The sequence below is a fragment of the Octopus bimaculoides genome, chromosome 8, assembly GCF_046866305.1.
Source record: "Octopus bimaculoides isolate indiv1 chromosome 8, ASM4686630v1, whole genome shotgun sequence".
Lineage (NCBI taxonomy): Eukaryota > Metazoa > Mollusca > Cephalopoda > Octopoda > Octopodidae > Octopus > Octopus bimaculoides.
The window spans coordinates 45,764,012-45,788,209 of NC_142935.1; the positions used below are offsets into that span (position 1 = coordinate 45,764,012).

Genomic DNA, 24,198 nt, shown 5'->3' on the forward strand with positions numbered 1-24,198 from the left:
TTAGCATGCCAGGCAAAAATGCTTAGTGGCATTTTGTCCATCTTTATGTTCTGACTTCAAATTCTGCTGAGGTCAACTTTACTGTTCATCCTTATGGAGTTGATAAAATAAGTACCAGTTGATCACTGGGGTTGATGTAATCAGTTGATCACTGGGGTTGATGTAATCAGTTCACCACCTCCCCAGAATTGCTAGCCTTGTGCCAAAATCTGATACCATTATTATTACTATTATTATTATTATCATTATTATTATTGCTTCATATATTCAGATATAACTGGATAATCACAATACAAATAATTATTTAATCAATTATTGATGAATATAAGACTGGTCTTTAATATAATACTAGTCTTTCAGATCTATGTTGTGATCATATGAGGTCGACCTTGATCCAACAGACATAAAGGTTAAAGTGTTCTGGTCATAACCATCTTGTCTTTTATTGAAGCATATTATATCTAAGGCCATATTATCTAGTGTCCTTTCTGCTTAAAGACAACAGCATACAATTTGAAGAAGACATGATTGCTATTTCTAGTTCTTTGTTAAACAAAGTAAGTAACACTGGTTTTATAGATGTCAAGAATAGGGACCAAATCTGCTAATAATACAATAGTTTATAGATTGTCATCTTATCCGAGAGGAGAGGACAGTTCTCATTTATCTATTCAACACCATGAATCCGGGGCTAAATAATAATCCTTAGAAAGATTCCTTTGGGACTGGATTCTTAGAGACATCAAGGTTTTACTGCACAGTAATAATTATTGACTCTTCTTAGCTCTTCATTGGTTCCAGAGACATTTATATATTGGTGAAAATCCCTTGAGATCAAGGACAATAGCCATACATTTGGTGTTGAAACCAGAGCAGAGCAAAATGACTAGTGGACTTTGATCTAAGGCTGAATATTCCCATAACATTCCCACATGAACTAATACTTATCTCCAATACCTAACAAAGTTAACGTAATGTAGAATCATTGTTTGTGTGTGCAACAAAACATTTCAAGCTAATGGAGCCTTGATCTAGTTTTCTGATCCACTAGAAATATGAACTAAATCTCTCTCAAAAACCAGCAGAGCACATTAGATAATGTAATCTTAAATGCATTATGTCTAGATAAAACATGGGATCATTATAACTGGAACACCTTTCATCATAAGTCAGTTTAATCACAGCTAACCTAAGCTAAACAACAATCACAATAAAACACCAGCAGTAGATCTGAGCTCAAAATTTCAGAGTAAATAGTCCAATAGCTCATCCACGCAGCCATTTTATCTCAACATCATTTTTTACTTGGAAAGACAGGATGTCAGTAGTTACTTACACAAAGCCAGTTTCTCTAGTTTGAATGATGTGTTGGCAAGATTTTTCCCAACTGACCTAAAATGAAAATTAAACATAAGGTTAACCACACGACATAAAAAACTGTACTTTTTAATTTCAAATTTAATTGTACTTTTTAATTTTAAAATTAATTGCTTCAGTTTTCAATTTTGTAATAAACAAATTTATGGAAGAACGCTTCCAAAAATATGTTATTGAGTTGTGGTCTTCCATAAATATGATATCATGCTGTAGTGTTTCATAAATAGTTTGTAGTGTTGCAGCATTCTAGAAATATTTCCATGGTGTTATATGCCTCCATAAGAATTTTAATGTGTTTTAGTGTTCCATAACTACAATATTTTGTTAGTCTTTCAGAAATGATATTGTGTTGCTGTCTTCCATAAACATTCACTGTCACTGCATTCCATATGTGTTAATTTGTAATTAGTGTTCTATAAATACATTCATTATGTTCTAGTCTTCCCTAAATATGTTTATGGTGCTGTAGTCTTCCATAAATATGTTAATTTTGTTATAGTTTTCAATAAACATATTTACTATGACATAGTCTTCTACAAAACAAGCAAAGTGTCTAAGATTCTAGAAGATATTAATTTTGGTGCATGGTTCTGTTTCCATGAATTCAATTGATTGAAAGATAAATCATCATCTGGATAATACGCAAGTCTAACACAGTAAACACTATTGAATGAAATTATTTCTGAAAGCAAAACAAAAACTCCTAATACAGTTCTATATTTAAGAGATGAGGAATTATGTACATTATTTACACTTGACGGATATTTGTCCTCATTTTGTTTGTTGTTAACGTTTCAGCTGATATACTCTCCAGCCTTCATCAGGTGTCATGGGGAAATTTCGAACCTGGGTTCTCATTCCTAAGGTACTTTTCAATGTTCTTGTTGTTATTATTATTATTATTATTATTATTATTATTCAGGTCACTGCCTGGAATCGAACTCAGAATCTTGGAGTTAGTAGCCCATGCTCTTAACCACTATGCATATCCGTCAAATGTAAATAATGTAAAAACTCCTAAATCTGACACTTTTTCACAAAAGCTAGGTATAATAAGGCACAGAGAATTAAGCATTCTGTCCAAATACACAAAAACTCCTACAGTAGATTTGATCTCAAAACAGTGAGCTGGAATCACAATGTCGAATTCACATGATCATTACATTTTATTGATTCTAATTATTTACATTTCAGTTATCTATGTACTGATGGTTCTGTTATACTTAAATATTATAATGATATAGCCAACCCCTTGTGGTCAAGATGTGCATAGAAAACTGTTATTTGGAAAAGGTGTTGTTCTTCTCCTCTGGGTTTTTTTTTTTTTTTTTTTTTTTGACTATAGAATCAGGTAGGGACTTCTACATGGGAGTTCGTGGAACTTAGCACAAAGTGAAGAAGAAACCGAAGAAAACTTCAGCGATATGCATCGATTTTAAGAAGTTTTTTTAATTAAATCATATGGGTCTTTCATTTACAATTACTATCATTACCTTACCACCAGAGTTACAGCTGTCCTCACAACCACCATAAAGGCACACCCCATTTACAGTACCCTCATCACAACCCTTACCAACATCACTGGTGCAACAACTATTAAAACAACCACCACCACTATTACTATTACTCTTAATACTACCACTGTCTCCTCAACTGATGCCACCTCTCCTATTAACAGCATCATAACCGAGAGTGACCTTTGTCCTGATAGAAATAACAGCTGAATTTCTCTCAAATCTAAAGTGACTAAAAAAGATAAAGAATAATAAAATAATAATAATAAACATTGGCTATTGTAGCCATAGATAAATAAGATGGGATTGTTATGGCTGGAACACCTTTACTAATGAGTTTGTCTGATAAGAGCCAACCTAGGGTTAAACAGAAACAACAGTATTACTATTAATACCACTGCTACTACTGACACTAGTAATATCAAAGTTCTATTCATACACTGCTACCAAGCACGTGCTGTCAGTGATTACTCAGGGTAGGCAACTGGTGACTTTTATGCAGTAAAACACAAAAATAAGCAAAACACAGGCACGTGACGGAGTTGTAAGCAGATTTACATCTGCCTTTATAGCACATAAAGGAAACATTGTTGTAGGAATGTACACGACATGTGTACTACAGCAGCATTATGCATAGCCTAGATACTGAGATTGAAAAGCAGGGACGAATTATGCCTACCTAATCTACAAAAAAATAAAATATTTTGCATTTTATGCATAGTAATCAGGGTAACCTTCATAATTTTATTGAATTAGGTACATATTTTGCCATGAAAGGAAAATGTTGCTATCAATCTATTTTATTCAAAGTAGGCACATCCCTGGTTGCTACAGAAGTGTTTGAAAACTGGCAGCCAATATAGTATAGCCCCAGGCTAACCAAAGCCTTGTGAGTGGATTTGGTAGATGGGAACTAGGTGTGTATGTCTTTGTGTCTGTGTTTGTCCCCTCACCACTGCTTGAAATCCAGGACTGGTGTGTTTACGTCTCCATAACTTAGCAGTTTGGCAAAAGTGATAGACAGAATAAGTACCAGACTTTAAAAATAAGTGCTGAGGTCGATTCTTTCGACTAAAAATTCTTCAAGGCAGTGTCCCAGTATGGCCGCAGTCTAATGTTTGAAACAAGTGAGACAGTAATTCAACTGAGAAGAAAAGAACTTGGTCATTGTTAAGCCCAACTCAGCACTGAAAGAGCATGTACCAGAAACTACATTATTAAATATATCTTTTGTTGCTTTTTTTAAAGATGACGGGCTGTGATTTGAGGGAAATTAGACTACTATTTCTAGCAGTTCTATAGAATGTGCACAGGCATTTTCGTTAGCTGTGTAGCTTACTATATGTGTTGTAAATACCCTAACAGCATAGTATAGCGAAGGGAACTAACTCTACACAAAGGGAAGTAACTCCTAAGTCGATTGCTCGTGTTTGCCAACATTCGTAGGTAATTGAATACTTCGGGATTGTAAAACTTTTACAAGTTTCTATTTACTTTCTACAACATAACTGCAAAACAATTTATTTTGTTCCTGATGTCTCGATTTTGATCAACAGAACTACCAACTTCTTGTATTGCAGAATATATGACCGAGTATTCTACAGATAACGAGATCGAACTTGTTATCTCATGATAAATATTTCATCTGCAACCTCCGACATTTGAAGTGTAAATGGCTCAAGCGATAGTTTTTTTCTCCATTCCCCTATATCTTCTTTTCTTATTAATTATAGTACTTTCAATCCTGTTATTCCTATGATGCTATCAAGCTAAGTGTTTTGTCTATTCCTTCCTCTTTGCCTTTCCTAAATACTTTTCTATAGGTCAACATTTTTTAGGCTGTCTACCGTTATAACATGCTTAAAATACCAAAGCTTTTGTTTGCCTAGTTCTTTTAATCTCAACGTGGTTTAACTCATACGGATTTGTCCTTTACTTCTTCTCTCAGCTAATTCTTTACATTCTTTAATAACACACAGCGATCGGCTTTTTAAGAAACCAGCAGTATGATGCAGCAACTTCAACTTGTTTACATCTATACATGGATTTTTTCAAATATGGTTTGTAGAAATAACAGCAGTCACACAAGTTACGTATGTAACTGCGATCAATCGGACAATGTTGGAGAACTGTAGAAGACAGTGGTGCAAGACTATGGGTGCAGATGCAGAATCAGCCCTCATAAATTGCGGCGGCAGCAGTGAATATCTCAAAGAGTAATTACCCTTGAAGACAGTAATACTGAGTTACTTCCCTTTACAACAACCTAGTTCGCTCCCTGGACTTTCTATCATGGAGAACCAGCCACATTATCATACGAAAGAGCACAACCGCATACTTCAAATATACGCCGTGTTTCCTCGAAAATAAGCCCTACCATAATTTTTCAAGATGTTTTTAATAAAATCCCTAGCCCGAAAATAAGACCTAGTCAAAAATGCATCGGCTTGTTAGCAAGACTATGTGATGTTTGCAAAATAAACCAACTACCGCAGCTTGGTTAAAGTCTGCGTCAAGTGCGCATGCACGGAGTTGACTCCCTTGTCCCCCAGGCAAGATGAGTGCAAAAAGAAAGATTTATTCCGTGGAGTAAAAGAAAGGAACTGTGGAAGAGTCACATAACAAGAATCTTACGGCTTTCTGTAAGGAGATGTTGGATCTCCGAATGGTTTGAAAATGGCGAGCAGAGTACGATAATTTCAGCAGACAGGTGGGCGAGGTAAGTACTAAGAAGCGCAAGTGTGGATCAGGTTGACAATTGTTATTTTCGGAGCTGGAAGATATCACATCGGGATGGATTGCTGTCAGAAGAACAAAGGCTTTGGTTGTACGCAGGGCTGATACTTAAGAATCGCATCTTGCAATGGCACCACAGTTGGATATACCCCCAGAGATATTCAAAGCATCACCTCATTGGTTGGATAACTTCCTTCGGTGATATGAGCTCTCGCTAAGAAGATCGACAACACTGTTCAAACTGGAGGATGCTGAAGTGATTTAATGTGCACTTGCATTCAAGTCTTTTGTTGAAGGCATCGAATTTTCTAAATACAATCTCTCTCATATAATTGCTATGGATGAGACTGGAGTATTTACAGGCCAAGGATCTAAAATGACAATTGAACAGACAGGTGCCTCGTCAATCTACGTTGCCTCAACAGGTTACGAAAGTGCAAGAGTTCTTGATGGAACAAAAGTCCCACAGCTTATCATCACAAAGGACAAAAAAGAGTAAATAGTTTGGGGAATTTATGTCCTTGAAATGGAAAAGGCTTGGTGCACACAAACTGTTATAAGAAAATGGGTTTATTTAACTATGTCATTTGTTTTACGTGATTCTCAAAGAGGTCATTTCGTCTAGAATTCGACCAGTACTCATCGCGCAAAGGATATGGAAACCTTCCTTTCTGAATGAAGAATTGACCACATAATGATTCCCACGGGAATGGCTTTGTATCTACAAACATTAGATCTTGTAATAAACTAACCCTTCAAGAATTATTTGCGGATGGAATTGAATGAATATATTGAACATAGAATGGAGAGAAATCAGTGTGGAAACTTTGTCAAACCCAACCTCCAAGAAGTTGTGAATTGGGTGAAGAATTCATGGAATAAAATTACTGACAGTTGTGTTGCCAATGCACTACGAGCAAGGTACTTGGACAAAAGTGTTCGTATAAGGAAAGTTATATTGCCAAACATGAGAAATTGGGGTCTATGATTCTACAGAAATGGATTTGCAAGAAATTCAGTCTGAAGTTCGGGGTTTGATGATTTATGACGATATTCCAGAAGACAAAATATTTGTACGTGACAAAAAACAATAAGCAAATAAATAAACTTTTGATAACAAAAAACATGGGTTTCCTTTTTACAATTTTTTTTCCTTTTACATGAGGACATGAGACTTATTTTGTCTTTCTTGGATATTTTCTGCAAAAATATAAGACATCCCCCCCGCAAATAAGCCGTAGTGAGTATTTTGGATGCAAAATTAATGTAAGACCAGGTTTTTTGGGGAAACATGGTAACTGTGTGAAACTAACATTAGAGCAAATTAACTGACAGTTGATGTGTGTGTGTGTGTGTTGATGCAGACGTGGCTGTGTGATAAGAAACTTGCTTCCCAACCACATACTTCTGGGTTTAGTCCCATTGCATGGCCCCTTGGGAATGTGTCTTCTACTATAGCCTCAGGCTGACATCAAAGCTTTGTGAGTGGATTTGGTAGTAACTGAAAGAAGTCGGTTTTGTGTATGTATGTATATATATATATATATATATATATATATATATATATTTATGTGTGTGTCTGTGTTTGTCCCCACTGTACTGCTTAATAACTGGTGTTGGTGTGTTTATGTCCCCGTAACTCAGCATAAGAGACTGATATAAATACTAGGTTTAAAAAAAGAAAAAGCAAGTACAGGGGTCAATTCATTCAACAAAAAATTCTTCAAGGCAGTGCCCCAGCATGGCCAGAGTCTAATGACTGGAACAAGTATGAGATAAAAGATATATACAACGCATTATCATTAAAACTGTAAGATGAAAAGCTTAACTGGTGAGAACAGGAGTCAAATCTGTGAATACAACAATAATGTTCTCTACTCAATATCTTGGAACTGGTTTTAGATAACAAAAATGAGAATCACAACACTCATGCCTGTCTCAATGTAAGTTAATTGAGACAATGCCAACCATGAATTAATACAACCTTCCTGCTGAAATTTTCCCACCTTCAATTGGGCACTGGTCTAACACAGAACATTCACAGATCATTTTACTGACAACCAGATGAATTGAGGTAATTTAGAAAAAGTGTTCTGTACCAGAAATACAACAGAGATGATGTAAGATAAATCTTCCTCTGCCTCTGGACAGAACATCATTTAATCATCATCATCATCAGTTTTAATGTCTTCTCTTCTATGCATTCATAGTGAGATGGAGTTTTTACTGAGGCAGATTTTCTACAACCAGATGCCCATCCTGTCACCCACCCTCACCTGTTTCCAAGCAACATAATATTTACCCCCATGGAAAATCACACTGCTTGTATGACAATGACATTCATTTACAACTGCCATGCAATGTCAAAGCAAGGAGATAGACTCACACACATACACACAATGGGCTTCTTTCAGTTTCTGTATATCAGGCCTTCTCACAAGGCATTAGTCGGCCAGAGGTCACAATAAAAGACACTAGTCCAAGATGCCACACAGTGGGACTGAACCCAAAACCATGTGGTTGAGAAGTAAACTTCTTAACCACACAGCTATAAAATTCTCTAGAATATATGATACTCATTCCTTGGCATTTCAGCAAGATGAAACAATGTATAATGTTACAACTTTAGTTACAATATGTTCTACAACAGTTTCACTCATATTGGCATGGATGGATTGATTTATTGGTCAGAGCAAATATCTTTACATTTCCTATCACTCAATCAGAAAGTAAAAAGTGGCAAATTAGAGCATACAGAATTATGCCTTGCTGAGATGCAATGACTCTTGTAAGATTTGAACCTAGAACAATGAGGTCACTAGACTATTATCTTAACCATGAAACCATTGAGCTTCTCAGATTAGTAGTAAATATATAAAAATAGGTACAGGTATGGTGGTGTGGTAGAGAAGTCACTATTTTCTTCATGTCTATAAAGGGTTTTGAGTTCAACGCCACTGAAAGTGTCTTCTACAATAGCCTCAAGCCTATCAAAGCCTTGCAAGTGGATTTGGTAAATGGAAAAGACATTCGAGTGAGTTCATTGCCAGTGCTGCTGGACTGGCTCCTGTGCAGGTGACACGTAAAATACACCATTTGAGCATGGCCGTTGCCAGTACCTCCCGACTGACCTTCGTGCCGGTGGCACGTAAAAGTACCCACTACACTCTCGGAGTGGTTGGCGTTAAGAATGGCATCCAGCTGTAGAAACTCTGCCAAATCAGATTGGAGCCTGGTGTAGCCATCTGGTTCACCAATCCTCAGTCAAATCGTCCAACCCATGCTAGCATGGAAAGCGGGCGTTAAACGATGATGATGAAACTGGAAGAAGCCTGTCATGTGTATGTGTAAGAGAGAGAGAGAGAGAGAGAGAGAGAGAGAGAGGAGTATTTATGTTTGCAGGTTTGTGTGTTCATGTTTCCTTGTCTTGAAATTGTGTACTAATTGCAAACAAACCTGCCCTCTGTTTGCAATCTTCCACAGAAATATGTCCAGCTGTTGTACTATCCATGTTTGAAAGATAGTAGAAAAATATTACCTTGTTTCTTAACAAGTGAGGGTTGGTGACATGAAGAGCATTTGGACATAGAAAATCTGCTTCAACAAATCTCATCTGACCCATGCAAACATGGAAAAGGCAACATTAAAACGACAATGATGCTGCTGCATTTGATGATAAATGAAGCAATGAAAGAATGAATGAATTCAAATTGAAAGTTGTGGACATAAACAAGGAACAGAAAGATTATTGAAAGACTGACCGAGATCTCAATGTGAATTCTGTAGTTTGAGGTTGGCTGCGGTTTTGCTGGACTGAAACAAGACCATTGAACTGTAAAACAAAATATAAGTAATAGGAATAAAGTTAATATAAGACATGATACATTATCATTTTAATGTTTATTTTGTTGTTTGGCACATGTTGGATGGATCTGTCAACAACTTCTCCCCATTTAATTTAAACTTATACCATCAGATCTATGAGCGCCAATGTTTTCAACTCTGACCAAGGTACTTTGTCCCAACAGACTTCCAAGGAGTGCACCTTCTACAATCAATTTATCATCTGTTCACATCACAAAGTTTATATTAGTTCAACTTCATATATTAGCCAATCATCATCACTATTTAACATCCGTTTTCCATGCTGGCATAGGCTGGACAGTTTCAAGGACTGTTCAGGCTCCATGTTTGTTTTGCCATAGATACCCTTCCTAACGCCAACCACTTTACAAAGTGTACTTGGTGCTTTTTACTTGGCACCAGCACTTACGATCCCGCAAGATTAGGGATACTTAACGGGAGAGGGTTGCAAGGGACAAGCCCATATGCAAGGTCAACCACACTTTTGCTTAGCTTGATATGTCTTTTCAAGCACAGCAAACTACCAGGTGTCTCAGTCTCCTGTCATCCCCTCGGTGAGTCCCAACACATGTAGATCCTTTCTCACCACTTTGCCTCATGTCTTTCTGGGTCTACCTCTTCCAGCTATAATGATCCTATATTTTATCTAGACATAGTGCATTTAAGATTACACTGTCTAATGTGTTCTTCTGGCTTTTGAGAGATTTAGTCCATATTTTCAGTGGATCAGAAAAAACTAGACCGAGGCTCCCTCACTGGCTTGTAATGTTTTGTTGCACACACACACACACACAAACAATGATTCTACATTACCTTAGCTTTGTTAGGTGTTAGAGATAAGTATTAGTTCTCTCTACCATTAGAGATTGGTACTACATGAAGCAGCTGCCATCATTCATGTTTTAGATATTCAATCTTGCAGTCAACCATTCCCCTGAGTTCACATAGCAAGTGTAGGTTTAAAAGGCTATCAAGTTTAACTAAAAAGCCTCATGAGTCAATGAGGAAATCACTATGCAGTTGATCAAATGGCTAGAATTAGTGGTCTCAGTTTCCCTCATATCACACACAACCTAGTGTCATCAATAGGAAAGGAACACACTGGAAATCTTAGATACACTATATCTGAAAAGAAATGGGACGACCATGGCTAGAACACATTTAATTATAGATCTGCATTAACACTACCACCTGGTACCTTGGATGCTTTTAGTAGAGTTTCCACTGTTATACATATTCCAGCCAAGTTTAGGTTTGAAGAGACTTTCTTCCTTTCGTCTCACTAATCTCAGAGACCCTGTCTTGAGCACTAACTTCCCTCTTGATTAAAAAGATGATGATAACAATAATGGTTTTAATTTTGGCACAAGGCCAGCAATTTTAGGGGAATGAGGTAAGTTGATTACATTGACGACCCCCCCCCCCCCCCCAGTATTTCTTTCACTGATTGCAAAAGACTGAAAGACAAAATCAACCATGGCAGAATTTGAATTCAGAATGTAAAGATAGACAAAATGCTGCTGAGCATTTTGTCCCATGTATTAATGATTCTGCCAGCCCACCATCCTAATAATGATAATAATAATAATCCTCTCTATTATAGGCACAAGGCCTGAAATTTGTGGGGAGGGGACTAGTAAATTGCATCAACCTCAGTGTTTGACTGGTACTTAATTTATCAACCCTGAAAGGATGAAAAGTAAAGTCGACCTCAGCAGAATTTGAACTCAGAACGTAAAGACAGACAAAATACTGTTGAGCATTTCACACAGCATGCTAACGATTCTAGCAGCTCACCGCCTTCCTAATAATAATAATATTAATAATAATACTTTCTTTGTTAAACCACAAGGCTGACAAAAGGATAGAGGATGGCACAGGACAATACAGTGTGGTTTTATATAAAAGAATATGTAAAAAAGGGAGATAATACAATGAAAATCAAAAAATAAAATAAATCAAAAAAAGGATTCCACAAAAAGTAGGGAGACCTCCAAGAGCTATTCATGGAAAACCCACAAAACTTTGGTCAATCTGACCACTAAGGCAAATGCCCTCTCCCAGTTGTCCTTCAATCTGCAGGTGTATGCTCAGAACAACCTGTTCACTCAGACTATTCTTGTCACTTGCGTCCACCTTCTGACAAATCTGCCAAATTGTCCCTCGACAACCTCACTTTCTTTTTTTTTTTTTTAAGTGAAACTTGAAAAAGTTGATGAGGGCTCGACCAGGGAAGGTGTCTGCCTTCAACCCTTTCAATCTCATCCACCAAGCCACCAGACAGATAAAGACTACCTACCTTTCCTGGCCAATGGAGGTGGCAGGATAATCTTCAAAATCGATTTAACATATCACTGGAGAACACATGCATTACTGTCAAAAGTTTGTTAAACTGAATGTAATCAGGGGACCATTTTTATTGTTTTCTTTTTTTTTTTTTACATAAAAATAGTTTTAATACAGTAAACACTAATTCACAGTATCAAATTATGAAATTGTAACAAAAAAAAAAAATAATAATCTGTCTGTTTAGTAGTTTCAGACAACCAGACTGAGACTGAAAGCATGTCTTCCTCCTGCTACTCATAACAAATGTGATGTGGTATGCATGTGTATGTGTGTGTCTGTCTGGTGTGTATTTAGCAGACACATCACACAGCGATTCAGGTACATACAAATACATATTCACAAGAATTTTCCATTCCTTTTGACTTCTCAGAATTGAGCTAATGGGTGTGCTGCTATGTGATCACTCTATGTGTAAGAAATAGTAGCCGAATCTTCTTCAATCAGGACCAACCACCTTTTAAAAAAGGGGTGAGGAAGCAAAGAACACACCAGATATTTTACTCTAAGACACCACTAATCCATTGAATGGACACAGCTGGAATGTCTCATCATAAGTCTCCTAGATTATATAATTTATATTTTTTTGAAAATTATTATTCATCAATGTACTACATAATTATTTCGTTTGTTCAAATGAGAATCTACTGTGTGTGTGTGTGTGTGTATAATAATAATCGATTAAGTAAACAAAAGACAGAATTGGTATAACTCATTATTTTGTACAACGATCATGTCAACCCATCCCACAACTGTCCTTTGTAAGTGGGATGCTGCGCATCATATTATGTTGCAGCAATCTTGCAGTCTGGGTTACATCAAGTACATCCATACATAATGTGGTGTCTCGCTAAAGATCTTGATTTTGGGCAGTCATGTTTTTTGCCTGCTAATTGATGTATACTCATTTATTCAAAACATTACACACACACACACACATGATGAGTTTCAACACAGTTTCCACCAACAAAATTTACTTATAAGGCCAGTGACTATAGAAAAAAAACAAAAACCTTTGTCCAATGAGCAGTACAGTAGGACTGAACCCAAAAGCAACAAGACTGTGAAGTAAACTTGTTAACCACACAGCCATGCTTATATATATATATATATATATATATTTATATAAATAAGGATAAGATCGATATTTAAAATATTGATCTTATCAAGTGGTCAGCATGGGAATAAAAACCATCAAAGGTAATAATTATTTAAAATTATAATACAGGGTATCAAGAGATACCACCACGCTGAAAAAATAGCAGTCAAATCCTGACTCCAAAACCACAATAAATGTCCGCAAGGCACGATTAGCGAAGACGAAGACCAAATAAACCAGTAAAAATAAGATATTATTATTTTTACTGGTTTATTTGGTCTTCGTCTTCGCTAATCGTGCCTTGCGGACATTTATATATATATATATATACACACACACACATATATGTGTGTGTTTATGTATGTGCAGGAGTGGTTGTGTGGTAAGTAGCTTGCTTACCAACCACATGGTTCTGGGTTCATTCCCATTGTGTGGCACCTTGGGCAAGTGTCTTCTGCTATAGCCTCAGGCCAACCAAAGCTTTGTGAGTGGATTTGATGGAAACTGAAAGAAGCTGTCGTATATATGTATGTGTGTGTATATGTTTGTGTGTCTGTGTTTGTACATTTACACATGCAACATACATGCTCACACATTTACATATCATTGGTGACAATGTTATATTAATAGAGATAAGGTTAAATAATGATTTTGTTGTATCTTGAGAGAGTCGTTACACCTAATACAAAAACAAAGTTAATTAATGATGACGACAGTAATTAATGGTGATAACAGAAAGAGATGAAAACAAAAATAAGAAACAAAAGAGAAAAGCACAGTAAAAATAAGATACATACTCTTCTTGATTGCATCGATTTTACAGCTGATAAGAATTCATTGGTTCGATCACGGCATGTACCTTCTGGGACTGTTAATATATCTCGTGGTGGAGATTTAGAAGTTAAAGTTGAATTAGTGTTCAAGTTTGGTGAACCTTCCAGGAGCTGGACAGTCTCCTGGTTGTAATGGGTGTGCCGTCTTCGTGCAATCATTTTGGGGTCTGAAAGAAACAAACAGATTGTGTAAGATGTTATATAAATCTGCATGTATGTATGTGTGTTTGTATATGTAACAAATAGCATAGTAATGTGTTTCCAGAACTATGTTGTTTTTAAGAATTAATTACTATCTTTGATGGCATGTACACACATATTTTTCTTACCCAAAAAATTTCTCTGGGTCTTTTATGCAAAGTTGGACCTATATTGGGTAAAATGACCCCCTTCAATTATGTTGGGCCTATATTGGGTAAAATGACCCCCTTCTGAGGCACAAGTCTGGGTAACATAGTCTATTGAAGATCAGCAGTCACCAATGCATACCAGCCTCCTGTCTCCATGCCACCCATGTCATCCAAGCGAAACGCAAAGGCTGCTTCAGTTTGGCACCAGTGATGTTGCAACTCATTTCTACAGCTGAGTGAACAGGAGCAACGTGAAATAAAGGTTTTTGCAGAAAAACACAACATACAACCTGGTCCAAAAATCATGATTGTGAGCCTGACACTCTAACCACTGAGCCATGGGCCTTCACTGGGCCTATATTACATATACTAAATATGCACTGCTGAATTTGAAGTGCATCTATGCTCAGGTGTCTTTTATGCCATCAAATACAGTTCAGGGTTAAGTAAGTTTATTATAGTTTAACAGCTTAAAGTAGCAAAGTGGCTGAGTTGAGTATTGGATAGAATGCTGAGTAGTATTTATTTCAGTTATCTACACTTAAAGTTCAGATCCTGCAGAGGTCAACTTTGCATTTCATCCTTTCAGGGTTGTTAAATAAAATAACAGGCCAAGATGGTGGACTGGCAGCGGAACAGACAAGAGGCCTTGAAAGTTTTGCTCCAGCTCTTTGTATCCTGAGTTTAAATTCCACTTCTTATCACCACTCTCCTCACAATGTAAAAATGGGTCCTTTAGAACCCAGTTAACAGTGATAGATCTTTAGTGTCGGTCGAAGCAACAAATGCCTCAAAATATGCAAAAATATAGTAAATATTATAATTTATCGAATTCAAAATATTTTTTATGTAGATGTAAATTACAGTACACTTCCATCCCTCCTTGTGGAGACAGAAGATAAAGTCACAGAAAAAACATGTTTATGTCACATTTTAGAGTAATTTCAACACAGTCATTTAAAAGCTACCCGAAGAAGATGCAATGAAAACTGTATTTTATAGCTAATAAATAAGTAGAGGCGTTTTTCCCCCCACTTTTTTGGATTTTTTGATGCATTTGTGGAGACAATATATTGTCGCAGTTTTCTAAAACTTTACAGCAGTTATTTTGATGTCTATTCACATCTTTTCCACACTACCCCCATCATGAAATCGAAAATTGTGAAAAAACACTCCACTCTACTAAACATGCAGTGTTTGAGAGACTCAAATACTATCTATAGAATCGAAATGATATTTAATATTAATAGAGGGTATTTCTTTGTCGTTAAAACTTGCTACTGAAAGTAATTTTAAGAAGCCAGTTTCAACGACAAAACTTCAAATTAAGCAATTATCATCAATATTAAATATATGCATATGTACATGTGTGTATAGTTTAACACGCTATCTAACTGTTCTACAGTTAACTATAGCACGTCTACTTATTTATTGTTATCCAACATTTAAGCCATTTAATATTAATAGACCCGTGATTGTACATTACAAAATCTTCATTTTGGAGTGTTAATATTTAAACAAAACTTTTTACCATCTGTTTTATGTTTAGAGTTTCAAATATCAGTAACAAAATGAATTTATGCAAGTCCAAAGTTTTCACTAAGTTTCAAAAACAGACAACATACGAAAAGTTATTTATTTTACTAAACCTCTCCAAAATGTTGATTGCTTTGAAATTAACTAAAATACATAAGTAAAGAAATACGGTCGCTAAAGAGTTAACTGATACAATGTTATCTTGTTTTCACGAATGATGGACATACATAACTGTTTCATAGTTTTAATCTAAGTCAACAATCCATTTGACTGTTATATTATATTATCCTAGGATAAATACGATATTCCTAATTGTTTATAGTATTACCTTAGATTAACTGATACATCTAACTGTTCTTTAGATTTACTTTAAATTTTCTAACGGCAACTTATTCTAATGACACGTCTAACCGTTCGATAATTTTTACCTTGTTCAACCAAGAAACTATCCATTTATAAGGTGCTGCTTCATATGAGACAAACTAAAACTTAAAAATAAACTAGCTATTAGCACCTTATTTTTGGAAACGAAACATAAAATTTATAACCGGTAGAAGTAGATCAGTCTGATACAAGATGTCAATTTTTGGTTATTAGAAAACTTTTTATAGTTGGTTGTGTCTGGGAAGAGTCATTCTGTTTTAATGCCTTATTAATTAACACACTCACCGGTTCGACTTCCATTCATTTACTTATTTATTAATTTTTTTTTTTCTAAAATATTATAGTTGGCTCGATGCTTTAAAATAACAACCATCTGGAATATGTTTCTCTTTCACAGCACTGAGTTGAATCCAGCAGTATCAACTTTCTTTTATCGTTAACAGAACCCGACAAAAATAAGTATTAACAAGAAGATTTTTTCTTTCTTTTTTTTTTTTTTTTTTTGCTTTTTACCCCAACAGAATTTTAACAACTCATAGTAATTTCAGTCTCTTAATTTTGAGAAAACTAACAGGGAAAATATTGGGTCTAATCACTCGATCGACCATATGATACATACATAAAGTATATATATATATATATATATATATATATATATATATATAATTTTATATATGTATATCATTCCCTAACCAAAATCGGCACTGTTACGCAACTTTTATATATATATATATATATATATATATATATATATCATTCCCTAACCAAAATCGGCACTGTTACGCAACTTTTATATATATATATATATATATATATATATATATATATATATATATATATATATATATCATTCCCTAACCAAAATCGGCACTGTTACGCAACTTTTATATATATATATATATATATATATATATATACATATATATATATATATATCTGTATGTGTGTGCGTGTTATACATAAACATGTATTGTACACTAACCCACTTGACACAAAGGATGTCGAGTACTTTTATGATTCTGTATCAAACAATAAAGAACATAAGACAAAAAGCGAGAGAGAGAGACAGAGAGAGATCGGAAGAAAAGATGAACATAGAGAGACAGAAGCAGGCATAAAAATGGAGACAGAGAAGAACCAAAAATAATCTGAAAGAAATAAACTCGTTCGGCTATTAATTATCTATACAAATTAATTGACTCTACTTTCAGATTACACTGACTTCAATACAGAATTATTGAACAATGAGGAAGATGTTGATACAAACATCTACAGAATGTAAATATAGTTTCTTAACAGGTATAAATTTGACAGTTAAGATAGAGGACAGAAATAGGCAAACAAAACAACATACCCGAGACACAGTAACCAGCAGTTGCGTGCTTTAAGAAACTGATTGCATCCACGTAATCAAATAGGTCAGAGACTTCCGGTGAGTACTATTAGAGTAGCCTCCCTTGAAAAATCAGCCTGTTGTCAATGGTTGACATTTACATTAGATTCCCGTTGTTGAGATTAGGCAAAGCAGTAAATTGTATTTCTTTGATTGATTGTTATTGTCAAGATTAAGTTGGTTATGCCTATCCAGTTCTTCTTTCATAAATTGCGTATCTGGGATTACTTTATCCAGTTTGGTAGGTTGTGATTTTGAGGAAGACTTGTCTGCTATTTCTACTAATTCGCGTGACCACATAGAGGTTACGTTGTTCACTCGTCTTTACTGGGTTAAGATGACTGACTCTTCGCACTCGCAACGTCTTCGTATTCTGGTTGGTTCAACAACAACAAATTTATGTTTTTGATAGATATTTTGCTAGCAATATTTCCGAGAATGTGACACAGGCTATCCTAAGACCACGTCAACAACACTCAACAAATAGTGTAAAGAACTCTGTTTGGATCTTGTTCAAAACGGGGGCACCAGTTTTCATTAATGTTTTATGTAGTGTTTTTGGTACCGAAAGACTTTCAAATTTCGTATACTTATCTATTTTGGGATCTATTTTAAAACGGGGGCCACATTTTTCATTAATGTTTTACGTAGTGTTTTTGGTACGGAAAGACTTTCAAACTTCGTATACTTATCTATTTTGTGTTATAGAACAGAAAAATATTTTTGTATTCGAATTTATTTCATGTAAAAAATTGTCTTATTTCGATAATTTCAACCAATCACTGACAAGTATTCAGTTGTTTATATTTACTCCGTTGGCTGATTAAGCGATGTAAAGCGTATTTAATCTCCATACCTTCGTTTTATTTGCTTTTTTCATTTTAAATTTGCTTTAACTCTAACCCTAACCTTAGGGTTAGGGTTAATTGTTTCAGAATCGTTTGTTTACGTAGTCAGCACTTAATGTATATCGGCTGAATGGACGTCAGTGATTGGTTGAAATTACAGAAATACAACAACTTTAACATGAAATAACTTGCGATGTACGTTTTTCTGTTAAGAAGACTAAGAGAAAAAGATGTTTTATATGACACATTCTACCAGTGTCCCAAATTTCAAAGTGTTTCGTTAAGAAAATACTGGTGCCCCCAGTTCTGCAAATCTAATGTTAATGATAATAATTTTAAAAAAAAATTATTATTTACCACAAGGACCCAACACGTTGGGGAAAATACAAATACAACAAAAAATTGTGGCGTGTACATCCTTTCTACTATAGGCACAATACCCGAAATTTTGTGGGAGAAGGCTAATCGATTAGATCGACCCCAGTACGCAAGTGGTATTTAATTTATCGACCCCGAAAGGATGAAAAGCAAAGTCGACCTCGGCGGAATTTGAACACAGAACACAAAGACAGACGAAATACCGCTAAGCATTTCGCATATTTTTTTATTTCCCACAAGGGGACAACAAAGAGAGGACAGTACGATCTGATATGGGGTCGGATTTATCGTATGAGTGAACAAAATGATGAATTAAAATTTTTTACATAAATAAGAATAGTTTGAATGATAATGTAGTAACGCCGTGCGCATGCGTAGAATTAAACAACCAAGCGTTCCCGCTCAATTCATTCTCTTTCTTGCTGGCCAGAAAATAGAGCATGGACGTGTCAAGCAGTGTCTCCAACACCCAACTCTGGAGACAGTCTCTTTACGTGTATAGCTGCCACTCTCCATCTTTCGGACTTACACTCGACAGCTCGCTCACATCTACATGACAACGTCCCAACAACAATGCTCATACACACAGAAGCTGTAACAAGAGCTAAAGATGTATATATTTACCACCTGAATAAATGTTGTTTAAGTTGATAGTCTGGAGTTCAGCGTTCCGTTATATTCATTAATTTTATATAGGAAAGTCAGGTATACATCTAATGATGTATAACCAACTTTCCTATAACATATACAAGACAACAATACAGAATGGAGTGGGGAGACGCGATATGCTCGGACCCCATGAGCCCCGTCTCACCACTGAAGCTTTGGGTTCGTCCTGTGTTGTATTCATGCAGTTCCATCCATACGCAACATTCGTGCGACATTCTTCCATCGTTCTTGGAATATTTTCGCAGACAAGCATTTTTTCTCTAACCCTATTTCCCTTCTTAGGTGGAAGATGAAGAAATTCACCAAGCCAGGCCAGGGATAAAAATGCCTGTTATTAACCCTTTTATTCGTGTCTTCCAAATCACCTCTCTCGCAATTGCTACTACGACGAGAAAGCAATTCTTACCTTCTTTCGATATGAAATCCGGTGGGTCAATTTTTACTATTGACTCAGTCGATAGCTGTACTCTTCCTGTACTTGACAACAGTTGTTCGGCATAAATCCACACATCTGACACATTTTGCAGGATATCATAAAAGAAAATGTCAAGTCCTTAGAAAGGTTGAGGAGTTGCGACGGGAACTTTCATCTCCGGTCCTGGTTTGCTATATTACTTCAGGTATCATCTGAAGAGCAAGATAGGGCTGGAGAGGAGACATTGTCGCGAAGTATATTCGGGAAAAGATGGAAGGATGTAGCAAGGAAGTCGCGTGTGAATGACGCAACTTAATTTTATCCCTGGTAAAAAAGAAAAAAAGCATGGTGTAGCCGTTGGGCTTCATGGATAAGTGTAAATTGTAAAATCTGTAAAATTTAAAAATTAATATTCATCTTCATTTAAAAAAAAAAACACTTTAAAAGGAACTCATAAACGCATTATTTGTTTGTAATGTCCTGTATTGTCCTATCTGCGTATGATATACAATTATCGTAATAAAGAATCATCTCTTCAGAAAGGTTGAGTACAACTTTCTTCATCTGTGTAGATCATTGTCTACGATACTATCGCCTGCTTCTGTGCACAAGTTAAGTCGTTTCAACAAATTGTATGAACAGTAAAAACATGAACAATTTAAAGTTACAAACCATTGCAGCTAACCGTTTCAGTTCGATTTTCTTTATTTGCCCACCGGGCTTACCGTTACAGTTTGTAACGACCATGCGAAGCGAGGTGATGAGAATGGCTCCTTAGTACATCACATGGTCGATACATGTAAAAAGAATAAATGCGTATATGAGCCAGAGGGAAAAGAGAGACACAACTGGGTAGAATGTTTAAGAGAAGCTTTATTGATATGTTAACATGTGTGACTGTGTGTGCGTCATGTATACAGAATAATAGACAGGCCGTCATGAGAACAAAGTGTGTGTGTATGTGTATAGACATGGATGTATACGTGTGCGTTAAGTACAGAGCATTGAATGAGTCTATAATGTGAAGTTAGAAGAATGCTCATAGACACAAGAATGAGAAATACCATTTTGTAGTCAATTGCACATGGTAGTTGAAATGCTGTATCAAGAAGTTGCGGCGATGAGGCAGAGCCGGTTGAGGTACATGTCGTACGTGAAGTTATGGCTGTGATGCAGAACCGGTTGAGTTACGCCGTACGTGATGTTGTGGCTGTGATACAGAGCCGGTTGGGGTACATGTCGTACGTGAAGTTGTGGCTGTGATGCTGCTGCCTGGGTCACTTGGTACAAGAGTTCTCGCAGGTTGTATATTTGCTGTGAACCATGGTGAAGTAATTCACGAACAGTGTTGTGTTAGAACCTGTGTATGCAGAGAGATGATGTTGACGGCGTTAAGATGATGATACTGGCGACGAAGAAAGAGATTGCCGTAATGCTGTTGGACGAGTGTTGTCGTCTGGCTCACAGGTTGCATATTTGCTGATGATCCAGGTTGAAGTAATTCACGGACAGTGCTGTGTTGAACCTGGGCGTCGCTGAAACTGGCTGTGGTTAGTGGCTAGACCTTAAAAAGTTGGGACCAAAAACTCCGACATGCGGAGAATCTGGAGTTTTATAGGGAGCAGTCGGCTCAACTGGGGTATAAACAGGCTGTCACACGTGACCTTATTTGAAGGCTGCGATTGGTTGGGTTGCATATTGGCGCGCGATAGAGCAAGTAACAAATTGCGCCAATACCAACCAGAGTAGTGGACATAACAGGGTCCAAAATGCAGCCAAAGGCTAGCTGTTCTCTACTACGTTCGTATGTATATATAATAGAGAGGAAAGAAATTTCCCTCAAGTGTCCGCTACAAGTTCATTGCAGCTTAACTTTACAATTCATTGTAGCTTAAACTATTGTAACAAACTATCGCCGCTTATTGTTTTAATCTATTGCAGATTACAGTGACGGTCCTTTACAGCTTAAAGTTAGATAGTCTTTGTCAATTATAACAAAAGAAATATTACTTCAAACAAAAGTGTTCTTTCAGTTAGTTAATACGAGATGCGTGCTTAGCTGATAAATCTCAAGCTTGCCAGTCTTAGTAAAAGTATTTTAACTCATTTTTTTTTCGGCCTACTCTAAGAGTAACTGTAATTCACAAACTCTGTATTTCCTACAAATAAATCCCCTAATGAACATTAATTCATGAACATTTGTATAACTCGTTTCTATAAACGTATTTATGTACCCTAGAGTAATATATTAATCGTAATTGCTGTTTTATATTATTTTGAAATAGTGTTTTTATGACACTATTATAATAACCCCTCCAATTAAACGGTACAAGCCAATACACAACAGGTGGAAAATGCAGAAATAAATTATTGTATATATGTAATTATAATTTACTAAGAATGTTTTTTTTTCTATAAAATCACTCGACGTTTCTTTATCCACAAATGTATCTAGGACATCATATAATATACTCTTCCTTGTTATGGCAGCATGGGTTTTAAGGGAATTTTTTCTGCAAAATTCCCTTATTTACTGTTCTTGAAGGCACATACTTCAGTGGTTAGAGCGTCGGACTCACAAACATGAGGTAGTCAGTTCGAATCCTGGACCGGGCTGTATTGTGTTCTTGAGCTTGACACTTGATTTCACGTTGCTCCAGTTCACTTTTTCTAGCAGGTCAAGCAACCACATACAGGCTCCGTCGTTGGTCTGACTCAGTAATAATTTTGTTATTTAGCCTCAAATCAACCCTAATACAGCAAACCTATGTTGCTATGAAAACACCTCTGGTTATTAACGAAGGGTTTTGTTAGGGGAGTGGACCTGGAAGTTGTTGTTCGCAAACAGCAGCAGTAATTTTCTTCGACTGAATACACGTCATTGATTGGTTAAAATTACCCAAATACGACAATTTAAACACGAAATAACTTCTAAAATACAAAATGTTGTCAAAAACCTTAAGAGTAAACCCTGTTCTATGTGACACATTCTACCAGTATCCGAAGTTTCAAAGTGTTTAGTTTTTTAAAATTAATTAAAAAATTTGGCCGTCAAATTGAAAAGATCCATAAGAGTCAGCTGACGTGTTACCAGAAGATGCATGACGTAATAATTGTTAAGCAGTATTTACCATAACACAGTGGTTTTGTATTTTATATTTTATTTAATTTACTTATTTGCTCTGTTCATCAAAAGGTGTTGATATGTATGGCGGATACATAAAGTATAAACTTTTGACAACGAATTAACTAGTACGCCACAGCTGGACAACACATAATTTAAGGAACTCTTCTGTTTTGTCTCGTGCAAATTAAGCTGACAAGAAATTGAGTGAATGAAGAGGATGAAACTACTAACGACGACGATGACGTTGCTAAAAGGGTCCCCTTCGAGGTTCTACACCGTAGCATCAAAGAAGTGGAAATGACGGGGCACGTAAATAAAATAATACTCAAGCATCAAGAGACCGATATGAATTTGAATATTAAGAATATTCATCTTAGGGTGAGCGAAGATAACGAAGAGGTTAATCGAGCAACGTACGGCTTATAAATCTGATGTTGAGTGAAGAATCTTCCACCACACAAGAAAAGGAAAATGGAACAGATGACACCAACCAGCTTATTGGCAAAAACAAAAAAAAAAAAAAAAAAAAAAAAAAAAAGAGAATATTATTTACATTGCCCCACCCCCACCCTTGCATGTATAAGGGCAATGACAGATGCATCAGTTAAAATGATGTCTTATCGAAACACATTGACACAACATCATAAAACAGTTGTTTAGTTGTTATTAAACAGTAGACGTGACTGTGTGGTAAGAAGCTTGCTTCCCAACCATATGGTTCCTGATTTTCTCATACTGCGTGGCACTTTGGAGAAGCGTCTTCTACTAAAGCCGACCAAAGCCTTGTGGGTGGATTTGGTACATGGAAACTGAAAGAAGCCCATTGTGTGTGTGTGTGTGTGTGTGTGTGTTTGTCCCCCACCACCGCTTGACATCCGGTGTTGGTGCATTTATATCTTCGTAACTTAGCGGTTCAGTAAAAGAGACCAATAGAATAAGTACGAGGCTTTAGAAACAAAGTACTGAGGTGGATTCATTCGATTAAAAATTCTTCAAAGAGGTGTCCCAGCATGGCCGCAGTCTCATGACTGAAACAAGTAAAAGATATAGATACAGTTTAATACAGAGGTAGCATATCTCTTTATAAGCTTTAATTACCACTTCCGTTACTGTTTGATACAAAATCTTGCAACAAAGGTAATTAAAGGGTTGGAAATCATAACATTTGGTGCAAATTTAGAGCTCCTTTTATGCATCACAAGTAATACTACTTGAATTTTTAGAAATATTTTCCGTGTAACCGTTAAATTAGAAGTAAATATTTTAAACAGCTGTACTTGTGTAAACATTCTCGCCCGAGGCTGTCTTAATAGCAATGTACTGGATCCT

The 24,198-nt window shown here is 36.1% G+C and overlaps 1 protein-coding gene across 2 annotated transcripts in view; it reads right to left on the reverse strand.

Moving 5' to 3' along the window:
* Window positions 1-24,198, reverse strand: part of LOC106868264 (syntaxin-5) — a 50,558-nt gene that overhangs the window by 11,470 nt on the left and 14,890 nt on the right. Inside the window, exons 1-4 of one of the 2 annotated variants that reach the window (XM_014913449.3) lie at window positions 17,394-17,532; window positions 13,734-13,936; window positions 9,389-9,459; window positions 1,337-1,392 (exon numbers count right to left, since the gene is read on the reverse strand). In XM_014913449.3, coding sequence (XP_014768935.2) covers window positions 1,337-1,392; window positions 9,389-9,459; window positions 13,734-13,928 — 322 coding nt within the window. In that variant the 5' untranslated portion in view covers window positions 13,929-13,936; window positions 17,394-17,532. Of the gene's footprint in view, window positions 1-1,336; window positions 1,393-9,388; window positions 9,460-13,733; window positions 13,937-17,393; window positions 17,533-24,198 lie in introns of those variants that run through there. The other variant, XM_052970076.2, reaches the window with a different exon arrangement.